Genomic DNA, 23905 nt, shown 5'->3' on the forward strand with positions numbered 1-23905 from the left:
GACATTTTCATGTAGTTCTAGTTTGAACAGACGTAATGTACTCTTGGTTTTACTCAGGGAGGTGGGGTGCAGTGTAGTTTTTTTGTTGTTATTTTGTTTCCACCGTTGTTTTACCTCAGATTGGACAGTGATGGTTGAGTGTATTTCTGGCTGATCTAACAACGTAGATAAATGCGTGACTTTGCAATGGAAAAACTTGTTTGCAGCTTGCATTAACGCCTGTACAGTGCATGTGGCGCTAACCCATAAAGAATACAAAGTGTACTATATTCAAATAAATGGATGAAAGTTATAACGTTATTGCTGTTATATTTTAAGATGCACTTTTTGCCATGTACCAACAAAGAGAGAAAAGGAGAGACTGTCTTATTTTGTATAACTCGTGGGGATATGGGGTGGACTTGTGATCCAAACAAAGTTAACAAGTTGTCAACATTACATGTGTAGCTCAGTCATGTGAGTAGTGAAGTAGGTGCCAGTAGAAACAACATGGGTAGGCTGTTGAGTATCATCGGGTAAACCAGCATGGGCAAGTGTAAATTTCTACCTGCAATGTACATAGAAGAAAGAAACTGTGTTTCCTGGCAGTTTTGCTCGTGGCTTGGATGTGTGTAAGGTTTACCCTAGGCATATTGTGCGTGAGTCTGGGTCTCAGCAGCGACTTTTGTACAAGAGATTCAGAGTGGTATCTAGTTTTGTTCCCCCATAGGCCTTACGTTCCTTTGAGAGAGACCTGTATGTAGAGATGTTCAAAAAATAAATACTGTGTTAATCCTAATTAATCAGTGTTTGTTTCCTTGTTGTGTTTTCAATTTTCCTACCATTACCCAATGCCTTGGCCAACAAATAGTTTCTCATAGACCATGATGTACTGTATATCCATTGATGATCCCAGGGGTGTTGATTGGTGCAGTTCCTAAGAAATACAGTAGGAGACCCAAGCTTATTTCAATTCTTCTGTAGCACGATGTCAAAAACAGTTCAAGACCATCAAAACTGGAAATTCTGTTGTAGTATGAAGGGAAGTCACCAGGGGCCTAAATCTTATCATTTGGTATTTTTGATAGTCTGAACATAAGCACGTACCAAATTTCATAACAATCTTCTTCGGTTATGATGTTTGCAAACACTGTTTCTCACATATGCTCCCTAACATTGTGGCAAGTAGAATGCCAGTAAAACCAAATTACAAGCCTTGTAATGTTAGATCTGAAAGTCTGTAGATAACTTCAAAATTAAAAAAATTGATACAACAGGTTTTACTACATTGTATTTTTTCTGACACTCTCTGTAAACACACATTACTAGTGTATTACCTTTATGTATATTGCCTTTTAAAAATACGTAGGTACACCCTCAGTCAAAAATTAGGTGCACAGGTCCAATTTTTGGTGCCTAAAAGTGCATATGCAACCAAAAGGACGACAACAACAATATATTAGACACCGTAGAAAAAATTGGTATGCCTCTGAACCCTATCTATCTTCTCTAGTGACTGTTGGATAAAAAAATGGTTTATATGTACATCAGGACTGAGAACTAATCATGAAGCTATAAGGTGGGGTACATTATTGCAGATAAGGAAACAAACTGAAGTTCCGATAAGCTGAAGACAGTGGACAATGAGTGGATGTTATTGATTTTCTCCAGTCGATGAAATTTCTACTGATGAAAACGTGCTCCGGTTTTTGCTTCAGCCACGGCACTGGAACAGTCACGCACAGGTAGTCACTACATCATTTACCCATTAGGAACTTTTTTTCAATGTTACATACTACTGTGGCTGTAACGGTCAACAGAATTCACTAAAAAACAGCATTCATGCAATGAGAGGTGTTGTGTAAGGGGTATAAAGAATAGCAATGTATGGCGCCATTGTTATGAATTTTTTTTTTCAATTCACGATGGAACAATTCCAATACCATATCAATAAAAATTGAATTCTCCGAAATTCCTCAATCACTATGACTCAATCTCCTCAAATATCAGTGTAATGGTATTACTCGATGGGTAGAAAATTTCAGGGTGTTTGCCATTCGTTCACTGATACTAATAAAATTATGCAAGGACTTGCAGTTGTGACACACCACACACATAATACTGAGAATATGTATGATTCTTATCAATCAAAAGGTTGAAGTAACCAAAAATTGAAGTATGTTTCGATCCCAATAATTAAGTCATTCTGTAAGTATAATTTGGTCCCAGAAATTTGAAAACATCAAATGATATGACGGACATTTTTTACTGCAAGAAGCTGGAAATAATGAGATTCATTCTAGAATTGTGGAAATTTGTTTGCACATCAAATTTTGGTTTGTGTCACCTCTTATACGGTTGAGCAAACCTATAAAGTTACAAGTTATGGCGTTGGTACTGCAGCATGTATTGGCCAGGATTTACTGCAGTTAATTCAAAACTTGCCAGATGTCACTTCTGCATACCTATATATGAAATATAATAGGTATGCAGAATATGATGGTATAATTTCAACTTGCATCAGATTCTTCTTTCATTGCCATTGTTATATAATGTAAAAATCAATTGGAGTGCCTCGCCTCTTGAGATTCTGAAATGAGGAAGAGGGCAAGAATTTGAAAGATTGCCCCATCCTGAAGAATGCCGTTTAATGTAGTACTGCACTCCAATGGTAACTCTCTAGATGCCAACATACATGAAGGAGCACCTTTTGGAGGCTGCAGTTCACACCTCACATGACAGGTGTCGCCCCTGTAAGGCAGTTTCTTCGCTACAAGATTCCACGGTAAAGGCGACACCAATTTGATTTTACGCCACACTGAGTTGATTTTGTGAATGATACCCTCTAGACATCCCAAATTTGATTGGAGCGCTTGCAAAAAAAAAAGAGGAAAGAATAGAAGATGCCTTATTTAAGAAAAAATCTAAGTGATGACGAAGCTTGTACATAATGTAAAACATTTGAACACAGAACAGTTTATCACATAACAGTTGATAGTTAAGTTATGCACCTTTTATGTCACGATATTACATACTACATAGCTTAACGTCTCCCTCCTTTTCTTCGCTCCTGAAATATGGGTATCAAGGATGGTCGAGTCCGTATTATTATTGTCATGTTGCAATTTGGAAATAGGTGAAAAGTTCCCATTACCAAAAGGCTGAAATGGGCATTTCACTGCAGTATGCTGCACACAAAACAGCCAAATTGTATTATGCATGGTAACCCTCCCTTTTAGAACTTTGTACCTGTTAAATACAAATAAAGTTGACCTCTATGTGCCCTTCTTTACTGTACCAAGTACCCTACGTACCAGTTTTGTTAAATGTCTTTCTTGATGTTGTTGACGGTTTTGTACAAAGTCCCCAGGACCAAACAGACACAAGACTAGTTGGGCCGATGACTGTCATATCTCAGTCTAGGAATATTGAAGATAATCTGTTGTACAATGATTAGCACATTTTACAAATTACATGTAGATCAAGAAAATCACATCAATGCAGTCACCAAAAAGGTGCATTTATTGGGTGTCATTGCTGGAGGGAATACTTCTGGATTGGTATCCAAGATAAGTGTCTACAATATATTTGACATGTGGCACAAAAGTACACATAGTCCTTGATAATAGAGATAGAATTCTGTGTATCTTCTTTACTAGATAGAACTACTTCTAGTAGCTGACATAAGGTCACTTTGATACTATTGCATAGAGGCATTATAGCAATCAATTGAATTAAAAGAGCAATTTTCCACCACCATAATGTTCGAAACACCAATACATAATAAATATCAGCATCAAATATTCAAAAACATTATTCATAATACAGAACTATGTACAAACCTCAACAATTCATAACAGGGATATGCAAAATCGTTACAATAAAGTGTAATCAAATGTTTAAAGGAGCATTTGTTGCAAAAGAACAACTGTTATTACAGTACTCTATTCTGTGAGTTTTAGAGACTATATTGTGCAAGCGCAACCACCAAAAGTTACATAAATGGCAACACATGTATTCTTTCCTTCACTGTAATGTTCCAGACAGCACAATCAAACATATATCCTCGGAAACAACACAACTGACACTTCAAATTATTCAATTTAAACCCCTAGTTCTATATACGACAGTCACATAACAGAACATCGGCACATCTCTCAGTAACAAAGTTTTCACCGAGGCATTCACCTATAACATATATTTTACATCAAAGTGAAAAAATGCACCATAATGACAAAACTAGAGTTTAATGAATACATTCAATAAAACATCACAGTAAAATGATGATGATTATTTTAGCCAGTCTTTTTTGGACATTTTGTGACACTGAGTCTACGAGATGTATGGCTTATATTGTACTTGTGAAAGCACAGTGGGAAGATGGTCCCAATAAGATAGGAGATCACATCACCTTAAGACAATACAAGAACTGCAAATATTTATCAAGGACAAGCTCACACTGGCAAACCAAAGTGCTGTCAAGAAAGCAGAAATACGCTAACACTGTAACAGCAATTCTTCAACAGTGTCTAACCAAGAATGCTTCAGACAGGATGGGTTCCAACCAAAGTGTCTAATGTCTCCACGTGATTCTGTGGTCCTTTCAGAACCAACAATATGGACGGATAGCAGCATTTGTTGGAGACATCCCAGACTTCCAGTCTCCCTTTAAGACCATGGGTTTTTACCGCCAGCACTTGCTTCTATGGAGTCCACCGGCAGCGAAGCCTGACTGGCGTTCGTTGCCTGGGACCTTCTCATCGAGACTTCTGCTGGCGAGATCTGCCTCAGGTCGCGTCTGGCCTTCCTTACGGGGGTCATTTCCCGCAGTGATCCGCTCGGGTCTGCTGACGTGTAGGAACTTTTCTGAAGCGATGTCAACGTGTCCTTCTGTTCTTCCGCGAGCGTTCGTGACTTGTGCAGGACGCTGCTGTCCCTCCCTCCGTTCTGTGGGACGTCCCGGAACACATCTTCATCTTCCGTCTGCGAAGGAGTCTTGATTCTGGGCATGGCTTCCTTCCTGCTGGGAGAACCCGGCACCTTGTCATCACTGTGGGACCGCCTGTCTCTTCTGGACGTGGACTTTCTGTCTTCTCGTGTGTCCCCCTGTCCTCTCTCAGGTTCTTGGAACCTCACTGACAACGACGCACCTCCGTTCCGCACCTCTTCCCTCAGCCCCGAGTCCCTGCCCATCCTGGATGACGCCATCCCGTCCCTGACAGACACGGAACTAGCGATGCTGCTCCCCACATCATCTCCGTCCCCTTGGGACCCACTCCTGGCAACCAGCTCCCGCATCTTTTTCTTCAGGTCTCGACTGGTTTTCTTGTAGTAGTACAGGTCCTTCTCCAGAAGCTGGCATTTCTGCTCCAGTTGGCTGATGTTCTCCTCTGTGGTCTCCTTATTGCCCTCTGATGCCTGAGGAAAGGCAGAACAGACATGTCAGTGTGCAATATTTTTAGTGGCCAGTCACAAGGGAGAAAAGGCCTGAGCAAAAAGAAACAGCTTTGGACAGTACAAGTGCCCCACCTACCTGTTGCATTAAGAACTGCACCTGCTTCTCATATTCCTTTTGTTGATTGAGAAGCTTCCTTTCTGTATCCATTGCAGCACGCTGCAGAAGGCAAACAACATAAGAAAAATCTAATGAGTGATCCTTCAAACACATTGCACTTAATCGGCAAAATTGTTTTCAGAAGGGAAGTAAAAGCAACTTTATTGGAGCTATTTGGCATCTTTTTGTAGGGAATCTTCAACTGTTAACAAAAGCATCATCAGGACTTCATTTCTTCAAAAGATATATCTGAACCAAATACGAACAGGGAAACCTAATCAAATCTCTTTGGACTGGAGTTTCTGCATGCTTACCTGCAGAGAAGCCTCCATCTCTCGGATGACCCTGTTTTGTTCATCCACCTTCAGCTCCATCTCCCCATACTGCAGCTCCAGTCTGCGCTCTCCCTCCCTCAGGGAGATCACCTGGGCAGAAAACAAAGAGACAGTTCAATAATGGAATGGGTATTTTGTTAGATACACTGCTTTGTTAAAAAAGATCTACAATTGTTTGTTTCATGTAGATATGATTCAATCAAACAGTTTCATGTAGATATGGTTCAATCAATCAATCAATCCAACAGTCAGTTTCATTTACATGTAGATATGATTCAATCAAATGGTCAATACCATGTAGATATGGTTCAATCAAACAGGGCAATGGCAAGACACAAGTGTCAGCCTAAGACTGCCTGGAAAACTTCCATTGAATTTTTTATAGAATTTGCATACTCTAGCCTAAGATGCATGTTCTTGAAAAGTTCTCTATTCACTGACTTATTGATTACATTGTCTCCTTTGTATGTTTAAATAACTCCTATACCTTGTCAAAGTACTTGGTGAGCAGTGTCCTGGTTTCAGACACAGACAGTGCATGTAGTTTCCCCAGCAGCATGTCTTCGCTGTGGGTCAGCTCAGAGCGGCGTAGCTCCTGCCGACGGCTGGCGATCAGGTCGTTCTTGTACTCGATAGCAGCGTCCAGCGCCTCGATGGCCTCATCCAGCTCTATCAGCCTTCGTTCCTCCTGCGGATCACACATGGTACCGACATGAAGTTTCCTCATTGTTACATTTACAAGAGACATAGAAGACCTGAGGTACCTATCTATATACATAGAAATGTATGTCATCTGTATGTAAGGCTTTGATTTGAATGGCTACGCTAGTGGGCACTTCAGTTGGGGAAGTAGAAGGCAGTAGAAGGAGAGAGATAGCCTTCGCTTTTTAATGCTGTGCCCTAGAGACAGTGGATTAACAACCCACTGCCCCTACGGCCTCAAAAAGGCTATGGCCCTTAGACCTTAAATACCTTTAGCTTCACATGTATGTAAATGATATCTTTAATTATAGAAGTATGCTGGCAGACTTTTGCACAGGAACACTTCTCGTAAGAAAATGTTTTGCAAAATTCACATGAAGTCAATGCTCATATAGCAGATGGCTACATTGGTATGAAATTAGACGGACTAGTATGTTTTACAAAGCTTGGTACTTCGAACCTTCGGATCCAGTACGTTCCCCTGTGCTAGTTTGGAGTCCAGTGCGTCTCTCTGTCTGGAGATCTTGTCTCTACCCTGCCTCAGTGTCCTGACCTCATCCTTAACCCTCTGTCTCTCGTCTGTCTCCCCTGTAGACAGCGCATCGGTCCTCTCCTCCAGCTTCTTATCCACCTCCTCAAGCCGGGAGGACAGGGTCGTCAAATCCTGAATTGAAAAAAAGTGAGTTTAAGAAAAAAACTCTTGTTAAATGTTTTCCTGCCTTTCAATTTTTAGAACAGCTATTGGTACCACCAGTCGCCAAAACTTTTCAATCATAAGTCCCCTGAAAAGACCTTAAAAAGGAGTCAAAACTTAAAGATGACGGGATCAACACATTATTTTAGGCATTATCTTCAACTTGGTATCTGTTTGCTTGATGTCTCACATCTTTCACTTAACACTTAACAAGTGACATGTACAAGAGAACAAAAAGAACACCCCCATGAACAAACAAATGCCTGACAACCAACCTTAGTGATGACCTGACTAGATCGGAGTTTCTTCATCTCCAGCTGACTCCTCTCGGCAATCATGGCCTCCTTCTTGGCGACAATCTCCTCCCGTTTCTGCAGCTCTCCCTCCAACATGTCCACCCCTCGCCGCCGCTCCAGAACCTTCTCCATCTCCTCATCCAGCCAGCGTCTCTGTTCATCCAGCTTCTGTTGTTCCAGTTCAGCAGTAACGCCTGGGTTACAGGACAGACAGGCACATGTAAATTCAATTCAAGTTTCATTGAAACAACTCACAGATATCAGTCTGCATTGTGTTGTTCTGACAGATGCTTGGTAGTCCTTTCATTTAATCCACTTATCCATATGCATTGACCTTTAGCCACTTAAAAGTTAACAAATGAAATAAAACCTATGATGGAAACCATTAACACAAATTCAAATTCATCAATAATCACATCACATTATCAATTCAAAATAACCCTTCTTCCATTCTTCATACAATTTATTGTAGACATAACTGATAAGTGACAGGTAATGTTTTCCTTCCTCATAAAGCCAACTGTAGACCAAACCAGCTGCTTGTTCTTACCCAGGGTTCCAGCGCTGCCCTGTCGGAGCCGTTTCTTGGCTGCAGCCACCTCCTCTGTCTTTCTCTTCAGGATCTTCTGCTGCTGCTGGTTCTGGATCTCCAGGTCCTTAATCCTCTGCTGGTCTTTCTGCAGCTCCCTCTCCAATTTGGTCTGGAACAATCAGTTGTACTTGTATAAACACTTCAAATTCTAAAACACATATGGGTCAATGTACTACTGTAAATGCTTATAATAATAAATTTGTGAGGATTTAATCTCAAAGTAGGGAGAAAATTGAGTCTTTGAGGTTTTTCGTGGTTTTGTTGAGTTCATGGTTCAAACAAGGCAGCAGGTGGCCAGAAGACAGAAGGAGCATTTTTATGGCAGTTTTACTTTTGCGGAGAAAAGGTTACCGCCCTAAACGAGAAAATTTCAACAATTACAGCATTCCCCTTTAGCACAAGATGGTAGGTTTTCTTTCATGTGCTGCTTTAATCCTTGGTTTTCTATTGCCTATGTTATGCAGACTTCCTTTTCTGCAGTTTTTTATGATTATATTCAAAATACCAAGACCCTCCAACTATAGATGTCAGTAGCTTCCATAGCAGGCTCTCTGGGCCTTTTTTGGTTTATATTCATAATACACTTTTTGCAGATGACTTATTTTTTTACTGGGTTATTTGTGCAGCCAGCCCAGTAGTCCCAATGGTTATGGGCTGGCTGCACAAATGAAGTCATCAGCAAAAAGTGTATTATCAGCCCCAAAAAAGGCCTAGAGAGCCTGCTATGGATGCTAAGATGTCAGGCATTTTTGAAACAATTGGCAAGTTTGTACAACCAGAACATCAATTTTGGGATGGTGTATCTTTTGAAGTATGTTCATACCTTTCCATCTGCTTCAGCCTTGAGTTTTTTGTTCAGGTTGTCTTGCTGTTGTTTCATGTCCCGGATGCTGAGCTCCAGGTCGTGAATCCTCTTGTCGTTCTGCCCGTGGAGAGTCGCCACCTTCTCCTTCTCTCTCTGCTTCTTGGCCAGGGCCTGCACACGGGACTTGGCAGTCTCCATTTTCTTACGGAAGTCTTTCTGGAGCTTTTCCTTCTCATTTGACTCTTGGTGTCCTAATGCAAACAGGTTCATAGCATGAAGTTGTGCAGAATTCTACTGGGATCACTTCAGCTGTCTACTTCACATAAAAGGACCCTTTTGACGAAATATCTAACCTTTACACACAACAAAAAAGTTTGCTACTTTTGGGGAGCTTTCTGTTTGGTATCACGATAACTCGGCCCATTTCCAAGTCGGCCCATCACAAATCTGGTCAACTCGGCCCATTGCGGTGGTCAACTCGGCCCATCGCAGTGGTCAAGTCAGCCCATTGCCAAATTTCCACAAAATAAAACAAAACCTCATGACTGCAATTTTTAACTTTTCAATTTCTTCTTTGCTCGGCAGGTATTTAGCCACAAATTCTTCATGCACTGGCGGGCCTGGTCATGTCGACCCGCCGTGTCCCGGGCAGTAACATACATGTAGTAACAATGTCTCCATGTCAGACAACTTCAAACTGTTGACCTTGAGGTTTTTGGAGCCCCATACTGCCAGCGCTTAGGCAATCAACATAATTTTAATAGAGACCACGTTTTTTGGTCAGACTTTTGTCAACTTCGAACTGTTGACTCTGACTCTGAGGTTTTTGGAGCCCCATACCACTGGCGCTTAGGCAATCAACATGATTTTAATAGAGACCGCCGAGTTGACTAGGGAGATGGGCCGAGTTGACTAGGGAGATGGGCCGAGTTGGTAATGAGCCGAGTTGTCCGACATCCTTCTGTTTGAACTTATATGAAACTTGTGTTATAAGAATATGTCTAGTATTGAATTCTTTTACAATAGGCCATTGATTCAAAGTGTCTGACATTACCCTTACCCCTGTTCTCCACCTCCTGAAGTTTCTTCTGTGTCTCCATGGCTTCCTTCTTGGCCTGCTCAGCTTCCCTCTCCAACTGCTGTACTTTAGCCGAGTACTGTCGGTTCATCACCTGGGCATCCTTACCTACACGCACAAAATTCGTCTCTCAACTCACAAAGTTACATTTCTTAAGAAACTTCCTACCATTAGATGGTCATTGAATAATCCAGAGCCTAAAAATCAAAACATTGTACGTATACCGTAGTAGATACCAGTCTCATATAAAGGCTTCACTGATTGAACATCTACATTCAGTTTGGGAAACATCTGTTATTAGAACACTTTCTAACATAACAAAAATGACAAACAGATTTGATTGAATTTTTGTACAACATCCACCCACCAGTCTTCACTAGTTCCCTGATCAGTTCCTCCTTCATGCGGATGTTCAGCGCCAGCTCTCGCATCTTCTGATTAGCAGTCTGGTGTCTGTTCAAACATTCAAAATAAAGAAAACTTATAAAAACAAGGGAGCTCAATCCTACACCACTTCTCTTTACATCAAAAGCTATCTGCCACCAAAAAATCAAGACCATAGCATGTCTTGGACAAAAGATTTAAAAAAAGTTCTGCTGCAGTATGAAAGTTACACACCAGGGGGCCCAAAATTGACCTTGACCTTCGTCTTTCATGGACCTACCCACATACTAAATGATTATAATCCATCCAGAGGAACTTATTATAATAAGTTATATTTACCACAAATATCCCGAAACACAGACAGACAGATAAACAGACACACCATTTTTATGGACTCCGAGGTAATAACTACAGATCAGACATGAGACTTGGAACATGTCGGATCACAAATTGTTCTTCATTCGATGGTTTTTATCCTTGTCAGCTCCCGAGTTTCTACAGTTCCCCTGACACTGTTACACAGATAACCTGCCATGTACCTGACTTCCGACTCCTTCATCCTCTGCCTGGTGACCTGTGTGCTGGCCCGTAGGTTCTCCACCTCCACATTCAGGCTCTTACTATGGGGATCCACCCAGATGGACACGCCTGTACAGAAGGACATGTTATTTACATAACTTTATATGGTATTTTGGTATCTATCAAACAGAGAAGAATGACCAATATCAACAGATTTTCACACACTCAGGCACCGCACCAAATACTACTTACACGTACAAGCAAGTTATTTGTGGTATTATCTTCATCAGAAACACACAAAAAAACATGTTTAAAAACTATAGATTACCTAGATTTATCAGGAACAAACTGATACAAATTCAATTTGTTGTATCATTACCAAATGGAGATCAGATATGACATTCTTGTGATCAATGTGGTTAGATTTTCAATTGCCCCAGAATTCATACAAACATCACACCTTTAGACTCTCGCTTGTCAGTTATCTCTCTCCTGATTGGCTCCCCGTCATCATCAGGTATGTCTCCAGCCAGGGCCAGTTTGAAGGAAACTTTGGTGTCTTCACCAAACTCAGCGGCTGCCTTTCTCTTGACTTTCCATGTGCCCCCAAGTGCCCTGGAATAGCAATATTGACATTGTTAAAGAAAAGGCAGCTTTGTGCATGACCTAAGGGAAGATATTGTTGGTATTGTGAAGGTATTCTGCAAGAACACATCATTCTCCTTTCAGAAAATGATTGGTTATGTATAATTTTTATTTCCAGGTAAAAACATTTGAGACAATGATTCTTATTTCATTTCTTACTTTGCTACATCGTCTTCATCTTCGCTGTTTTGTTCCTCGCTGGCGTCGCTGAACTGTTCATGTTGGACCTTGTCATTGTCCTCCAGCTGGTTGGCGAGCAGGTGGCTCCGAGCGCGGAAGTTCTGGATGACTCTCTCCAGGGAGAACACACCTGGGCTGGTGTGCACCTGGGGGGGGGGGGAGAGATACGTGTTAGTACACAGAAATGGTGTTGAAGCAGTACCTATACTTGAACTATAGCAGTGAATGTTCAATACAACGCTGGCATTTTCTCCAAGGGCTGCAAGCTTGTTTCCGAGCCGTTTCAGTAGCAGGGTATATTTCTACAGGGAGGGGTTGCTAGCCTATTACTTTTAACGTGCTCTGGGCACTTCTTCTAACATAGGATCCCCATTTTACGTCCTTTCCGAAAGACAGGTGCAGCCCCAACCGAGATGCTGTTCCCAGGATTGAACCAGGGTCTCTCAGTTATCCACTAATTGGGACCAGGAGCTCAACTGTGAGGCAATGTTAGATCCTTTTGAGCAACATGGACATCCAATTTTCTCCTCATATGGGATTGTACGATATTCAACCAAAAGCCCAACTATGACAAGAGGACACAGTATGAAAGGCTTGTTAATCTTGCCATAGTTTCAAACACAAATTGAGTTTTCCCTCTCACCTTCCTGGACTCCGGCCTGAGCCCTATCTGACTGGAGCTGGCGATGCTGAAGTTTCTGTGCTTGGTTCTGACAGGAGCAGAGTGTGCTCGTGCACTGGGGAGGGCACCATTCCTGGGTAACACGTCAGGTGTGTCTGACACTTCTATCTGCTGTAAGAGACAAGTATAAAGGATGCAATTAAGACTATAATAACACTGCTTCTGTTGAAGGAAGAAAATATATTTAGGCAACATTTGCTTCCAAGTCATGTTCAGACATCAAACACTGAGTACAGTAAAACATGAGTCCAATCTTGATCACCTTACTGCTGATACAAAAAATTAAAGGAAACAAAATAAATCTTCTAATTAAAACTTTTTAATTTTCAATTGTCTTTTGATTTTTCCAAACAGCCTTTTTACAGAGAGTTGGGACAGCGGTGGTATCTCTTTCCTTTCTACTGTTACCTGTCATAAAACATGACAACCTAGTATGTAGTAATGTTGTACCTACCACAGAGTTAGTCTGGTCAGACTCCAGCTGCTGTAGGTTTTCAATCAGAACTTGCTGGTCTATCAGCTTCTGTTCCTGTTCCCCGAGCCGTTCTTCTGTCAGGGCCAGTTTCTCTCGGAGACTCTGGTTCTCTGCTTCCAGCTTCTGAATCCTCTCCTGTATGTACAGATGTTCCTGATTTAGTAGAACTGACAGTGGTGCATAATACAGAAACTACCATAATGTATATCCTTAAACAAATTTAGCTTAGGACTGAATAAGCTTGTTCGAACCACTCTCTGCGACATCGTAGGCCATGCATTTAGACTTAAGCCTGTGGAAACTAGAACAGTGTTTCTTTACCTTCCAAACTGATGTCTTTTCATTTTGTCAATTTAACAAATTGTCTGTAAGACCCTTAATAGGATTGTATCTATTACATGCAAGAAAATACTTGGCAAAGAAAATAAAGCAAACAAAAAGGCAGAACTTCAAACTCTATATTCTTCTATCATTACAAACACGAAACTCCCTGCTACATGATTGTACTTCTTTTGCCACCAACACTGAATATGATGTGATACCAGCTGCATTGCAAAGAAAGCACAAGAAGTTTGCAAAGAAATTTGAATTATTCTGTATGCACTGCAGTGGAGCTTTGCCTGCTGAGCCGTGTACCTTACCTTACAACTTTTTCCATCAGTTAAGTTGTGCTTTGATGATAATGAAGAAATGGAGTCATATCAAATCAAGGTCATTTATATCCTTAACATTCAAGTCCAAACCATTGCAAGCATCCATTCCTTAAGCGTTACAGGTGACAATTCTTCTTTCCATATCAAGTCCTTGTCATGTTTTGTAAATAACAGATCAGAAACACTTACCGCCATATGAGACGCCTCTCTGGCCTTCTCTGCAAAGATTTCCTCATCAGATTTCAGGTCCTTATGGGCCTTTTTCAGGTCTTTCTTCAGTTTGTCCATGGTGTCCTGGTCAGTACCCTCCCCACCCAGGATGAAGGCCCCGGGTACCTCGTTCTTCACCTCGTCCATGAGGTCCAACCAGTTTTGTATACGTGCCTCCTGGCTCTTAGTCAGGATATCACTCTGGAGAACAAACAAGTAACAAAAGGAATATCTTAATGGAGGGGATGTCGGGAATCAGATAGGGAATCCAAAGCCCTAACACAGGGTTAGCAGCTGCAAGAAACCTTGTTGGCTTTACTTACATAAAACCTTCTGACTACTGATTGAAGAAAAACTGATTGTAGCTGCAGAGTTTCCAAACCACTGCAGCAGCAGAACACAGTGGATTATTAATACTATTACTGATGTGTTAGCTATTTAACAGTAATTGTTGAATCTGATTTTAACCTCCTTGGTTTGATAGTACAGAATAGTACAGCAGTGTTTGCATGTAAGAGAAGATAAGAGAAGACAAAATGTATTTACCTGTTGCACATCCACAAACTGTTTGTAGGCCTCCTCAGCACACAGCCTGTAGTGAGCACACTCAGTCTTAGACTGGGCCAGCTGCTCCTCCAGCATCCTGACCCGCATGTCTTCTGGCGTGGCATCCCGTTCCGTCTCCGTCAGGTCCCTGTACGCGTCGCGCTGTCTCTGCAGCTCCTCCTTCAGAGTCTCGATCTGCGTCCGCATGGCGTCCATGGCAATGGATTGTGGGTCTGTGTTTACGATTGGCTTATTTCTGCAAGGAGACAAAAGGATGTATACTTTGATGGGAGCCTAGAGCTATATGACATCACCTGGCAGGTGCATATATGCTGGTTGTGTACAAATAACTTTTAAGGTTAAACAGTGATTTACCCACCCAAAGAAATGATTCACTGACAAAAGGTAGTGGATGCTATCTGAGACCTCTGATCATTTACAAAATCTATCCAGTTGCTTGAGTAACTTTTGTATTGTGTATCTTATTATCTGGATGCATTGTGTATCTTATTACCTGGATGTATTGTGTATCTTATTACCTGGATGTATTGTGTATCTTATTACCTGGATGTCTAACCTTCATTAATGTATTCATAGATATACAACTAGAAAGGCAACATTTGCGAGCAAATACAGCATGTTTAGCCATACTCCTAGAGCTCGACATGCAAAAAATGGACTCTCCCAAAATAACAATGGACCATTCTAAAATACTTGCACTAAAAAAATGAATCACCCCAGTCCAAAATTGAGTCTTCCAGTAGCACCTCAACACAATATGGACCAGTCCACAACCATATCCACTTATTGATTAACAAATACACTTCTGCTAAAAAATGGACTTTTTCATAATCATTCCAGCTCAAAATTGAAAGAAATAATTAAAGAATCCTCCCCTTGCAAGAATGGGATATTCCGTGCCATTTCCATGTAAACCAGTCGAAAAATATCCGCTGAAAATTACACTCTTGCGCATAATCAACCCAGTTCAAAATTGAATTAAAAAAGATCAACCCCAGGGAAGAATGAAGTTTTCCATAGTATACATATGAAGATTTGACAGGAGACGAAGGAAATGACCAAAAACAACATATTTGAGTCAATTCAAAGTCACCGAGAGGGTTTTAATATAATATTTGTAATATGTTTGAACTATTTTGATTAAAAGAATGTCTAAGTCACAATAGTTCTAAAGTGTTCAAACAATTAGAATTGAAACTTATAACATGTTTGAACTTATTTCACATACGTTGGAAACATTTCGAACGTAACTACACAAAAATCTCTTTATTTAGAACAGTTTCAAACCATCTATCCAAATGTTTCAATGTTCGAACAATTTGTAACAAAAGATTTTCACAATTGCCCTCATAAACGAAGGTGCTAAGTCCTCCTGTGTGTTTCTGCCTATTTTCGGTGGCCGCGCTAGACCACCAGCGGATTTGTTTTGACGGAGCGTCACCCGCGCGCGACGATGTACACTGTTCGGCACCGCTAATATCCGGCATTTTCCCGCTCCAAAACACTCCACAAGACCCACGTTTTTAGTGTTTTGCCTCTTGTGCAACACGATTCGATTTGCATTACTAACGGGACGAAAATGATAGAAAAAATTCACCCCGTCCCGGCGTCCGTCCCAAAAACATGAACGACATGAAAATATATTTTCTTACAGATTCAATCACGAAAATCAACAGCATGGGATTCCAAATTTTCGCAACGGCCGACCATTTATCATGGTTGAACTTCCTTCCAAGGCGTGCGATAGATAAACATTCCCGGCACATAATAGTCACTAGTACCAGACTAACGCAAGCTCATGATGATAATAGGGAGAAAGTTTGTCAGTGAAGTTTGGCCACCAGAGGGTACATTCATTTAACGTTACAAGCTAGCGCAAAGGGGCGAATCATTGACCTTACCGGGGACTGACTCTACTGGCCTAATCATTCCTTTTTTGCCGAATTCTACGATCCATACGCCCGTACGTAGGACATGTAGGAAGGCCTGGTGGTGGACGCTACACATCACGGGAGACGCGTGTTGGTCCGAGACAGACAGCGGCGTGCTTTCGATCGCGTAGCGGCGACGCACCGCTGCGACAACGTGCGGGACCAAAACGCCTGTCCCCAGTGAGACCATGTGTTTTGCGCGGCATGCCCCGAATCCGTCTACCATTGCTGAATGTAGCCCGATTCATAGAGGTCTATTTTGTAAGCATTATTTCATGTACCCCTCAGCGTGAGAATTCCTTGTGCAACACTTCGCTACATTATATATTTAAGTTTCCCCGCGCACCGCCTACCACCCGCCTTTGATCATGTATGAAGTCGGCGGCAGAGAGAGATCATCAATCAATTTTGACAGGACTGTCGCGCCAGTCTGAGGAGAAACGATCTCCCTTGTTGTGTTGAAGAATTTGGAGTTTGAAAATATCTGGAATAACAAATGCTAGAATAAACATTCACAAAATCATTGATTTAACTTGTTTTCTGTTAAACTGCAATTTAACCACTGAGTTTAAGGGAACATGGTGTTTTCCCGATAATCACATTAAATGTTTATGTCCGGTCTTTCCTCCTCGTAAGCAAACTTCCAGCTTGGCCAGGTGCAAGGCACTTGGGGTCAATGACCTGTAGGTCATATGTAGTATTGAAAGTGACAGAAGTGGCAAATATTGTCAAGAAAGCCCAAAATAAATCGTTTTGAATATATGTATGCCAAAAATGGGAATGTAGTCCTTTAAATATTTGTTCAAGCCACATATACAGCAAATTTCAGGTCATTCGGTTGAAATACCAGGGCGCAGGAGGCCAAGATATGCTAAAAATAGCCTAAAAACCTCAATAAAATCACTTTCAAGGTCAATATCAAAAAAAGGAATAGGACGCACATTGGTTTTTGCCTACATTACCTCTGTACCAAATTTCAGGTCATTTGGTCAAAAAATGACAGAGATGAATCGATTTGAAGATTTGACAGGAGAAGAAGAAGAAACATGAGTAAAAACAATATGTTTAGCCATACTTATGGCTAAACATAATTATGATATACACAAGCTTACAGTGTAAAGTAGCCCTAATGTACCATGATAGTGTAAGTGAGAAGAGGGCTGAACCTTTTAATTTTTCAATTAAAAAAAAAGAACATAAACTTACTTGATGTTCCTCGCTCTGTTGGCATACTTGAGTGAATTCAGTGTCTCATCAAAGTCTGAGCTGGAGGGACTGATGCAGGTGATCATGGCAGTCTGGGCGTTCCCTCCTAGTGAGTCCTTCAGCAGCCTAGTGATCTTGGAGTCTCGGTACGGGATGTGTGAAACCTTCTTCTTTGTGTCGCCCAGAGCACTGATGACATTACCCAGGGAAAGTAGCCCACTGTTGATGTGGATGGACTCCTTGAATCGATCCCCGACATTGCCAGTTTTCTGTGCTCTCTCTGAGCCAGCCAAGTCCACGAAGTGAAACTTGGACGACACAAAGCGAGTGTCCTTAACAGTGGAGTCAAGGTCGTCCTCGTCTGGAGCCAGAGAGGCGGTCACCGCGGTGTCGACGTCGCGCCATCTTTGCTCGATGACAAGGGTGAAGATGCTGTGTGCGCGACTGGAGTGCTCGTTCATGAGAGTTGTTCCTGTCTGTCGGGCCGCCGACCCTGACGCCAGAATGGCCATCACCTCCTCAACAGAACAGCAATGTTCCTCCTTGGCACCGATTATGACTGAAATCACAAATAAAAACACTTTACTACTGAACTACTGTAGAGTGGAATTAGTTGCTACGAAGTGCTGTGGGAGCATCCTCACTACATCTATAGTTACATGTGCAAAAGTTGTGTGACAGTTCATCCAGTGTAATATATGATGATACAGATACAGAACTAGCTTGATTAAATAAAGCTTCTAGCAGTGCTTCCACTGGTCTGTGAGGAGGCCCAATAAGCCCCAGACAGTGAGAGATTATGTAACACAGGCTAACTACTGAACCATAGAATACTCGGCAAAGAAAGAGCCCTATTCAAACAGATTACATCTTTTGATAGCAACATATGGACAGAGCCACAGTTGATGACATAGCAGTGAAATCAGTCTTGATATCACTGGTAGGACCATTACCAGATGAAACTATAATCATTGCACACACATTGCCTTCATTATCAGTTCAGTTCAGTTCTGTTCTTTTTTTCATGAATTACAGTATTTTGCTGCACACACAGCTTTCATTAGTCTTAAGTTAAACACAGAATGGCCAGTCTCATGGTTTGTGTACATGAAAAAGCTGTGCGTATGGAGAAAAGCTCTATTGATAACACTAGAATGGCAAAGTCCTGTGTTACTCGGTTCATATCGCCTTACAGTCACTTCAAAACATGTTTGCTCCTGTTGTGAAACTTGATACACTTTCATCAAACATTTCAGTCAAAGCAGTCGGGCAATATCTAAAATGCACACATGTACTTGCTTGGGAAATAGGATTTAAAATGAACAAATTTGATCAAACTTTTGGTTGGTTGTCTGTGACCTGAGAAATGACTGAATATTGACCAGGATTTGAGTTTTTACTCACAAAAACAAGCATTCTGACTACTTGACTGCCATCTGCAATGTCAACAACAGTTTGAGACCACTTGAACTCTGTAGCACTTTGCAGCACTCTCCCTCCAACTGAAATTCTCTCAGAGGCTCACTTCACCTCCAGGGAAATCAATGGTGATTTTACCATGACCAGCTTTTCAAAACAACATCTGCTTGATGTACTGGGGTAATATCCTTGCAGAATCAGAGAAAGTGATTACTACATAAAAGTGACTCTGATGAATCAAATCAATTTCTGAATCTTAGATTTTTACAGTACCATTTAGTGGATACAGTGAAAAATATTTCCAATGGTGAAAAAATTAAATATTGTATTCTGCTGTTATTTTGCAAACTAAAGGTTTGTGTTCCATACCTGTATTTCCATTCTCATCCTCCCGTATGTGTAGGTCCTTACTGGATGTCTCCAGCTCAATCAGATCTCTCAACTCCTCCATGTACACCTCTATGTAGGAGACCAGCACCGTGTAGTCCACATTATGGTTCTCAGCAATGATGGAGAAGATCTGTTTGATGGCACGAGGGATGATCCCATACTCCTCCTCTGTAATGGTGTCTGAAACACAGAAACGTCACCAAATCAATTATAGCAGGGACAGGATTTGCTGTTTGTACATTGGCTTTGATATACATACAAAAGTAGATACACCTCAAGTTGATGGTGTAATCCTTAACTACATTGGATACAATGGTCATATGCGTATCTATTCAATATACAAAACATAGTGACAACATAATAGGGGAATGAATACTACTATTCTATGTGGTTAGAAAGGAAGAAATACAGAGCAATACACAAAATATCAGATTCTATTCCTTTGCTTGTTTTTATCTTCTGCAGCAAAACAAGGCCAGACAATAAGAATAAGTATCACAGATCCCTATGTCATTTCTTTTAGGATGTCACATAACTTACTTTATGATTGTTACTTTCACATATGAGTCATAAAATGGTGCAACCCTATATCAACAAGAAGTAGAACACAGGAGGTGGTAGGCACATATGATATGCACATGTAACCTATCACGTAGACAGGTTCTGAAAGGCATGAAAAATTGATCAGGAAATTTGTTGGTCCATCTGGGGAATCCAATCTTCCTAGTTAGTGAGTCTGCCACAATCACTGTGGGTGGGGATACCTGTATCATCTGGGACTGCTGAGAGGGAAACTATTGTAACCTTTCCCTTAGGAGTTATTAAATCAAGTCCCCTCATACAAAATGATGTAATACCACAGTAGCAGTGCTATACTTATAGAGGAGGACAATAATGTATAACTCCAATACATCAAATTTGCCTGCATTCTGTATTACATGTGTACCAGCATATTTTGATTGCAGAAAAGACCAATTTCCTAACTTGGACAATAGACTTATAGAGACATAAATTGTTTTTAGAAAGATACAAAAAAAGGAAATTGTACAGAACAAAACCAAGCTTAAGGCTTTCAGACAAGCCAAAGAGGTTTTGTATCAATATCTGTCACGCAAGCTTGTTTATGATAGTCACATACTAAAATATTATGTTTATGAAATTATGGTTCTTGAGATTTACCTCTACTGAAGCTATGATTCAAAATGTCATGCAGACAAAAGATGTATTCTCTATGGAAATAAATGATTACTAATGCATTCTTCAGTTTAATAATACATGTCTGGTGGATAACTGGTCTCAAAATATGAGACACTGGGTAAGGACATTACATAAAAAGAGTAGAACATTGGAAAAAACTTGAACTTTGATATCATGTCAAATATGACAATTGTAGCATGTGGTATAGTGGTTATAGGAATAATCTCTTTGTTCACCAGAATTCTTTCTGAAAAAAAGCCATATGTACTTGCATTTGACAGAAATGATACATTATCCATGCATTTATCCTTTTCTTCTGGTTCGAACAAACAGCCTTTACAGGCAGGATGGATTATAGCAAAGCTCTGAGATTTTCCATAAAGGTCACCTAATGGAGAAAATGGCAGAACCAATCAATAAGCAGCTTGCTCAAGTACAAGGGAGACAAAACAAATCAATGCAATGCCTCATTCAGTCAATGCCATGGAACACAACTGAGAGATTCATGACAAGGAAATTATCTTGTCATGGCTTGCTATATGTAGGAAAATCCAACATCAGTTTTGAAAACATTTCTTTAACTTGAGTAAAGGCCCGTATCTTCAGACTTTCTAGGGTACTATCAACTGAAATTCAGTCTGAATGTTAAGTCAGCAATATCGTATTCACAATCTTGTGGTTTCACATCTGCAGGTCTTTGCAGACTAATTTGATTACAATGTTGGAAGGCATCCGTTCATCTCATGTTACCATTGCAAGTACAAGCACAGGTTCTGTTGAAGACCTTTGAACTTTACCATATCCTTGAATATAAACACTGAGCCATGGAGGCAAACATCTATGAAAGACTGGGTCATTGTGCAGGTGGGTACAGACTGGAAGGCTCTTCAGTCTGCCTTTGTGCAAACAGTGTTATTGATTATGGTGTTAAGGCAGCGGCACGATAAATAAACTAACTATAACCATGCTGGACAGGCGCATTTCTGGGTTGACAAAGCTTTCAACATTTATGCATGCTAATGGCAGTACTTAAAGTTAAGATGGTACAGCAGCATTTGATATTCTTAGAACTCTAAAAACAAATTTGAAAGGAATACCGCATGTTGACATGCTTTTTAGCTAATGTTTCATTTACTAAATTACTCCAGGAAATTAAGGGTAGCCATATGTTTCACACTTGACACATTATCGTTGCTCAACAACAATGTAGTACACACCTGTGTTTCCACCTCCCACAATGGTATATGTCTTCCCAGACCCCGTCTGACCATACGCAAACACAGTGGCATTGTATCCCTCAAAACAGCTGTGGACTAGCGGCTCAACAATCTTCTTGTATGCTTCATCTTGTGACGTCTTGGAGGTCAGCACATGGTCGAACGTGAAGGCACGATCCTTTCCAAGAACCAGCTGGTTTGCACCTGGTATCACACGTACGCACACCTATTGATGCAGGGGATAACGGAAGTAGACAGATGAAAAACTTCCAGATGTACAGGGTTGGCATGTTGATCATCAAAGTGTTTTTTTTTTTACTTCAAACCAAGTAAAAAAGAATGAAAGCTAACCATTTATTACGATGATACCAATGTCAATAATCATAACATACAATCTCAAGTTAGAACTTAGGACATAGATAAAATTGCATCTGGCAGCTACATACAGTATCAACTAAGTTCATATCATCGTGATGACCAAGTATTAAACAGTTCTGAGATAAAAGCCCATCAGTTGACTTATACCATCTATGGATCACTGTTTAAGACAGCACTATGGAATGTACCTGATGATTATGAAGACGCTCCCTGGGAAGTAGGGGTCTCACTCTGACTGCGACCCGTACTGGCACTTCTGGACCCTGCATGTCTGAATACTGTATCCCAAACTTGTTGATATGTTAGACTCTAAAAAAAAAGGAATGGCTTTGTTAGATTGGCATAAGTTAATGAAAAGTCACAAATATAAGAAATTTTTCTACACGTATGATATGACTATGTCAAATGATCAGTTGTGTATGTTAACCATGTGAGCATGTAACATTTCTTTCAAATACATGTCAATATCCAGCTGCTAGAGTTCTTCAAACTCAACTTTTGGGTAGTTGTTGAACATCTCTTCAGCCCATTCACGATATTTTGCAAGACCTCTTAAATTGTACATTTACAAAATAGAAAATACTGCGTTGACACCACCCAACTGTGACCCAAGGCTAGTCTTGACATCTAATTTAGAATATTATGAATATCTTCATGCAAAATTAATACTGAGACATCTGGAAATACAACTGCTGACTATGTTTATACAAATCAATAGCATTCATTTGAAGAATAAACTATAAACATATGATTTCCAAAGGCTTCAAGCTTATCATGCATTGTATAGATAATTGGTTTCTGCAGAGTAATGACCCAATATGGGTTCTCCTTTGTAGTTCAACAAAAGCTCAGACAAAGGGTATCGTGGGACATAAGTCTGACTCATCCCCCGCATATCTCCGGCTCTAATGGGAAAATTGGCCCATAAGATGGTATTCAGTAAATTATAGAGAGGTTGAAAATAACCCTCATTTCAACCGTTTACATGAGCACATTTCAAACTACCGGAAAACATTCCAATTCTTTCATATTTCTATCATAACATCCACAGCATTACAAATTGGACCATGCTGAGAATTAAAGCAATAAGAACGCGATCACGCCAGTCTACAAATATAGGAGGTATGACTAACGTTAACAACACAAACTGCTAAACGGCTTTGTTCCGGTGTGTCCACATTTATGTTAAATTTCTACCGTTGATCAAGAAAATGTTCCAAAAGAACCACCCTACAATGCCCCATTATGCTTACATCTACGCATCTACCGGTCTTTCCGTGCTGTTACTCTCTCATACTTTTGACTTCTGTGCAAAAAGTAAATGTCTCCACAAAAAGGTATATCGTGTAATCAACTTCAAGCGGTATCAACAAAGTTCTGATGCATAACAGGTGTTTTGGACCCGCTCATAACAGTCCCGCTCGGAAAATGGGCTCGTAACACCGAATCTACAGGACTAAACCTTTCTGCCTACCTCAGTATTTACTGATGAAGTAATTGGATGGTCTCTTGAGTGAATAATTTACCAATTCCGTCCGCCGTTAGGAGACAGACGACAACAAAAACAGCGGCACAAACAACCAACAGTCGTCCGAGTCCGCCATGTTGAAACTATGTCAACTACCCAAGCTGCCCCGGGCAATACTCTAGTTTTCAGACTTCATGAGGAAAAATTGTATCAAAGTTTAAATCGGAAATTTTTTACCAAAAAGCTGAATATCACTTATAATGCCATTTATATTTAACGGATATTATTATCATAAGACATTTACCCCCATCGTAGCCAAGAGATTTTGAGGCGCGGCCCAGTTGTAGAT

General features: G+C 40.6%; 1 protein-coding gene across 2 annotated transcripts; it reads right to left on the reverse strand.

Moving 5' to 3' along the window:
* Nucleotides 1-3478: 3478 nt before the first annotated feature.
* On the reverse strand, nucleotides 3479-23882 carry LOC136428189 (kinesin-like protein KIF27). 2 transcript variants are annotated; one of them, XM_066417530.1, is made up of 22 exons: nucleotides 23861-23882; nucleotides 22277-22397; nucleotides 21711-21936; nucleotides 19276-19476; nucleotides 17488-18046; nucleotides 14330-14585; nucleotides 13763-13984; nucleotides 12900-13055; nucleotides 12407-12556; nucleotides 11743-11909; nucleotides 11399-11553; nucleotides 10959-11067; nucleotides 10403-10488; nucleotides 10018-10143; nucleotides 8976-9208; nucleotides 8111-8261; nucleotides 7540-7754; nucleotides 7031-7234; nucleotides 6356-6556; nucleotides 5848-5958; nucleotides 5513-5593; nucleotides 3479-5397 (listed from the first exon to the last, which is right to left on the reverse strand). In XM_066417530.1, exons 2-22 carry the CDS (start codon nucleotides 22355-22357, stop codon nucleotides 4648-4650), a joined length of 4440 nt encoding a protein of 1479 aa, XP_066273627.1. In that variant the 5' UTR covers nucleotides 22358-22397; nucleotides 23861-23882; the 3' UTR covers nucleotides 3479-4647. The 2 variants fall into 2 exon arrangements, with proteins under 2 accessions (XP_066273627.1, XP_066273626.1); XM_066417529.1 differs by lacking the exon at nucleotides 23861-23882 and adding an exon at nucleotides 23563-23720.
* Nucleotides 23883-23905: the final 23 nt, after the last annotated feature.

Source organism: Branchiostoma lanceolatum, chromosome 2 (assembly GCF_035083965.1).
Source record: "Branchiostoma lanceolatum isolate klBraLanc5 chromosome 2, klBraLanc5.hap2, whole genome shotgun sequence".
Lineage (NCBI taxonomy): Eukaryota > Metazoa > Chordata > Leptocardii > Amphioxiformes > Branchiostomatidae > Branchiostoma > Branchiostoma lanceolatum.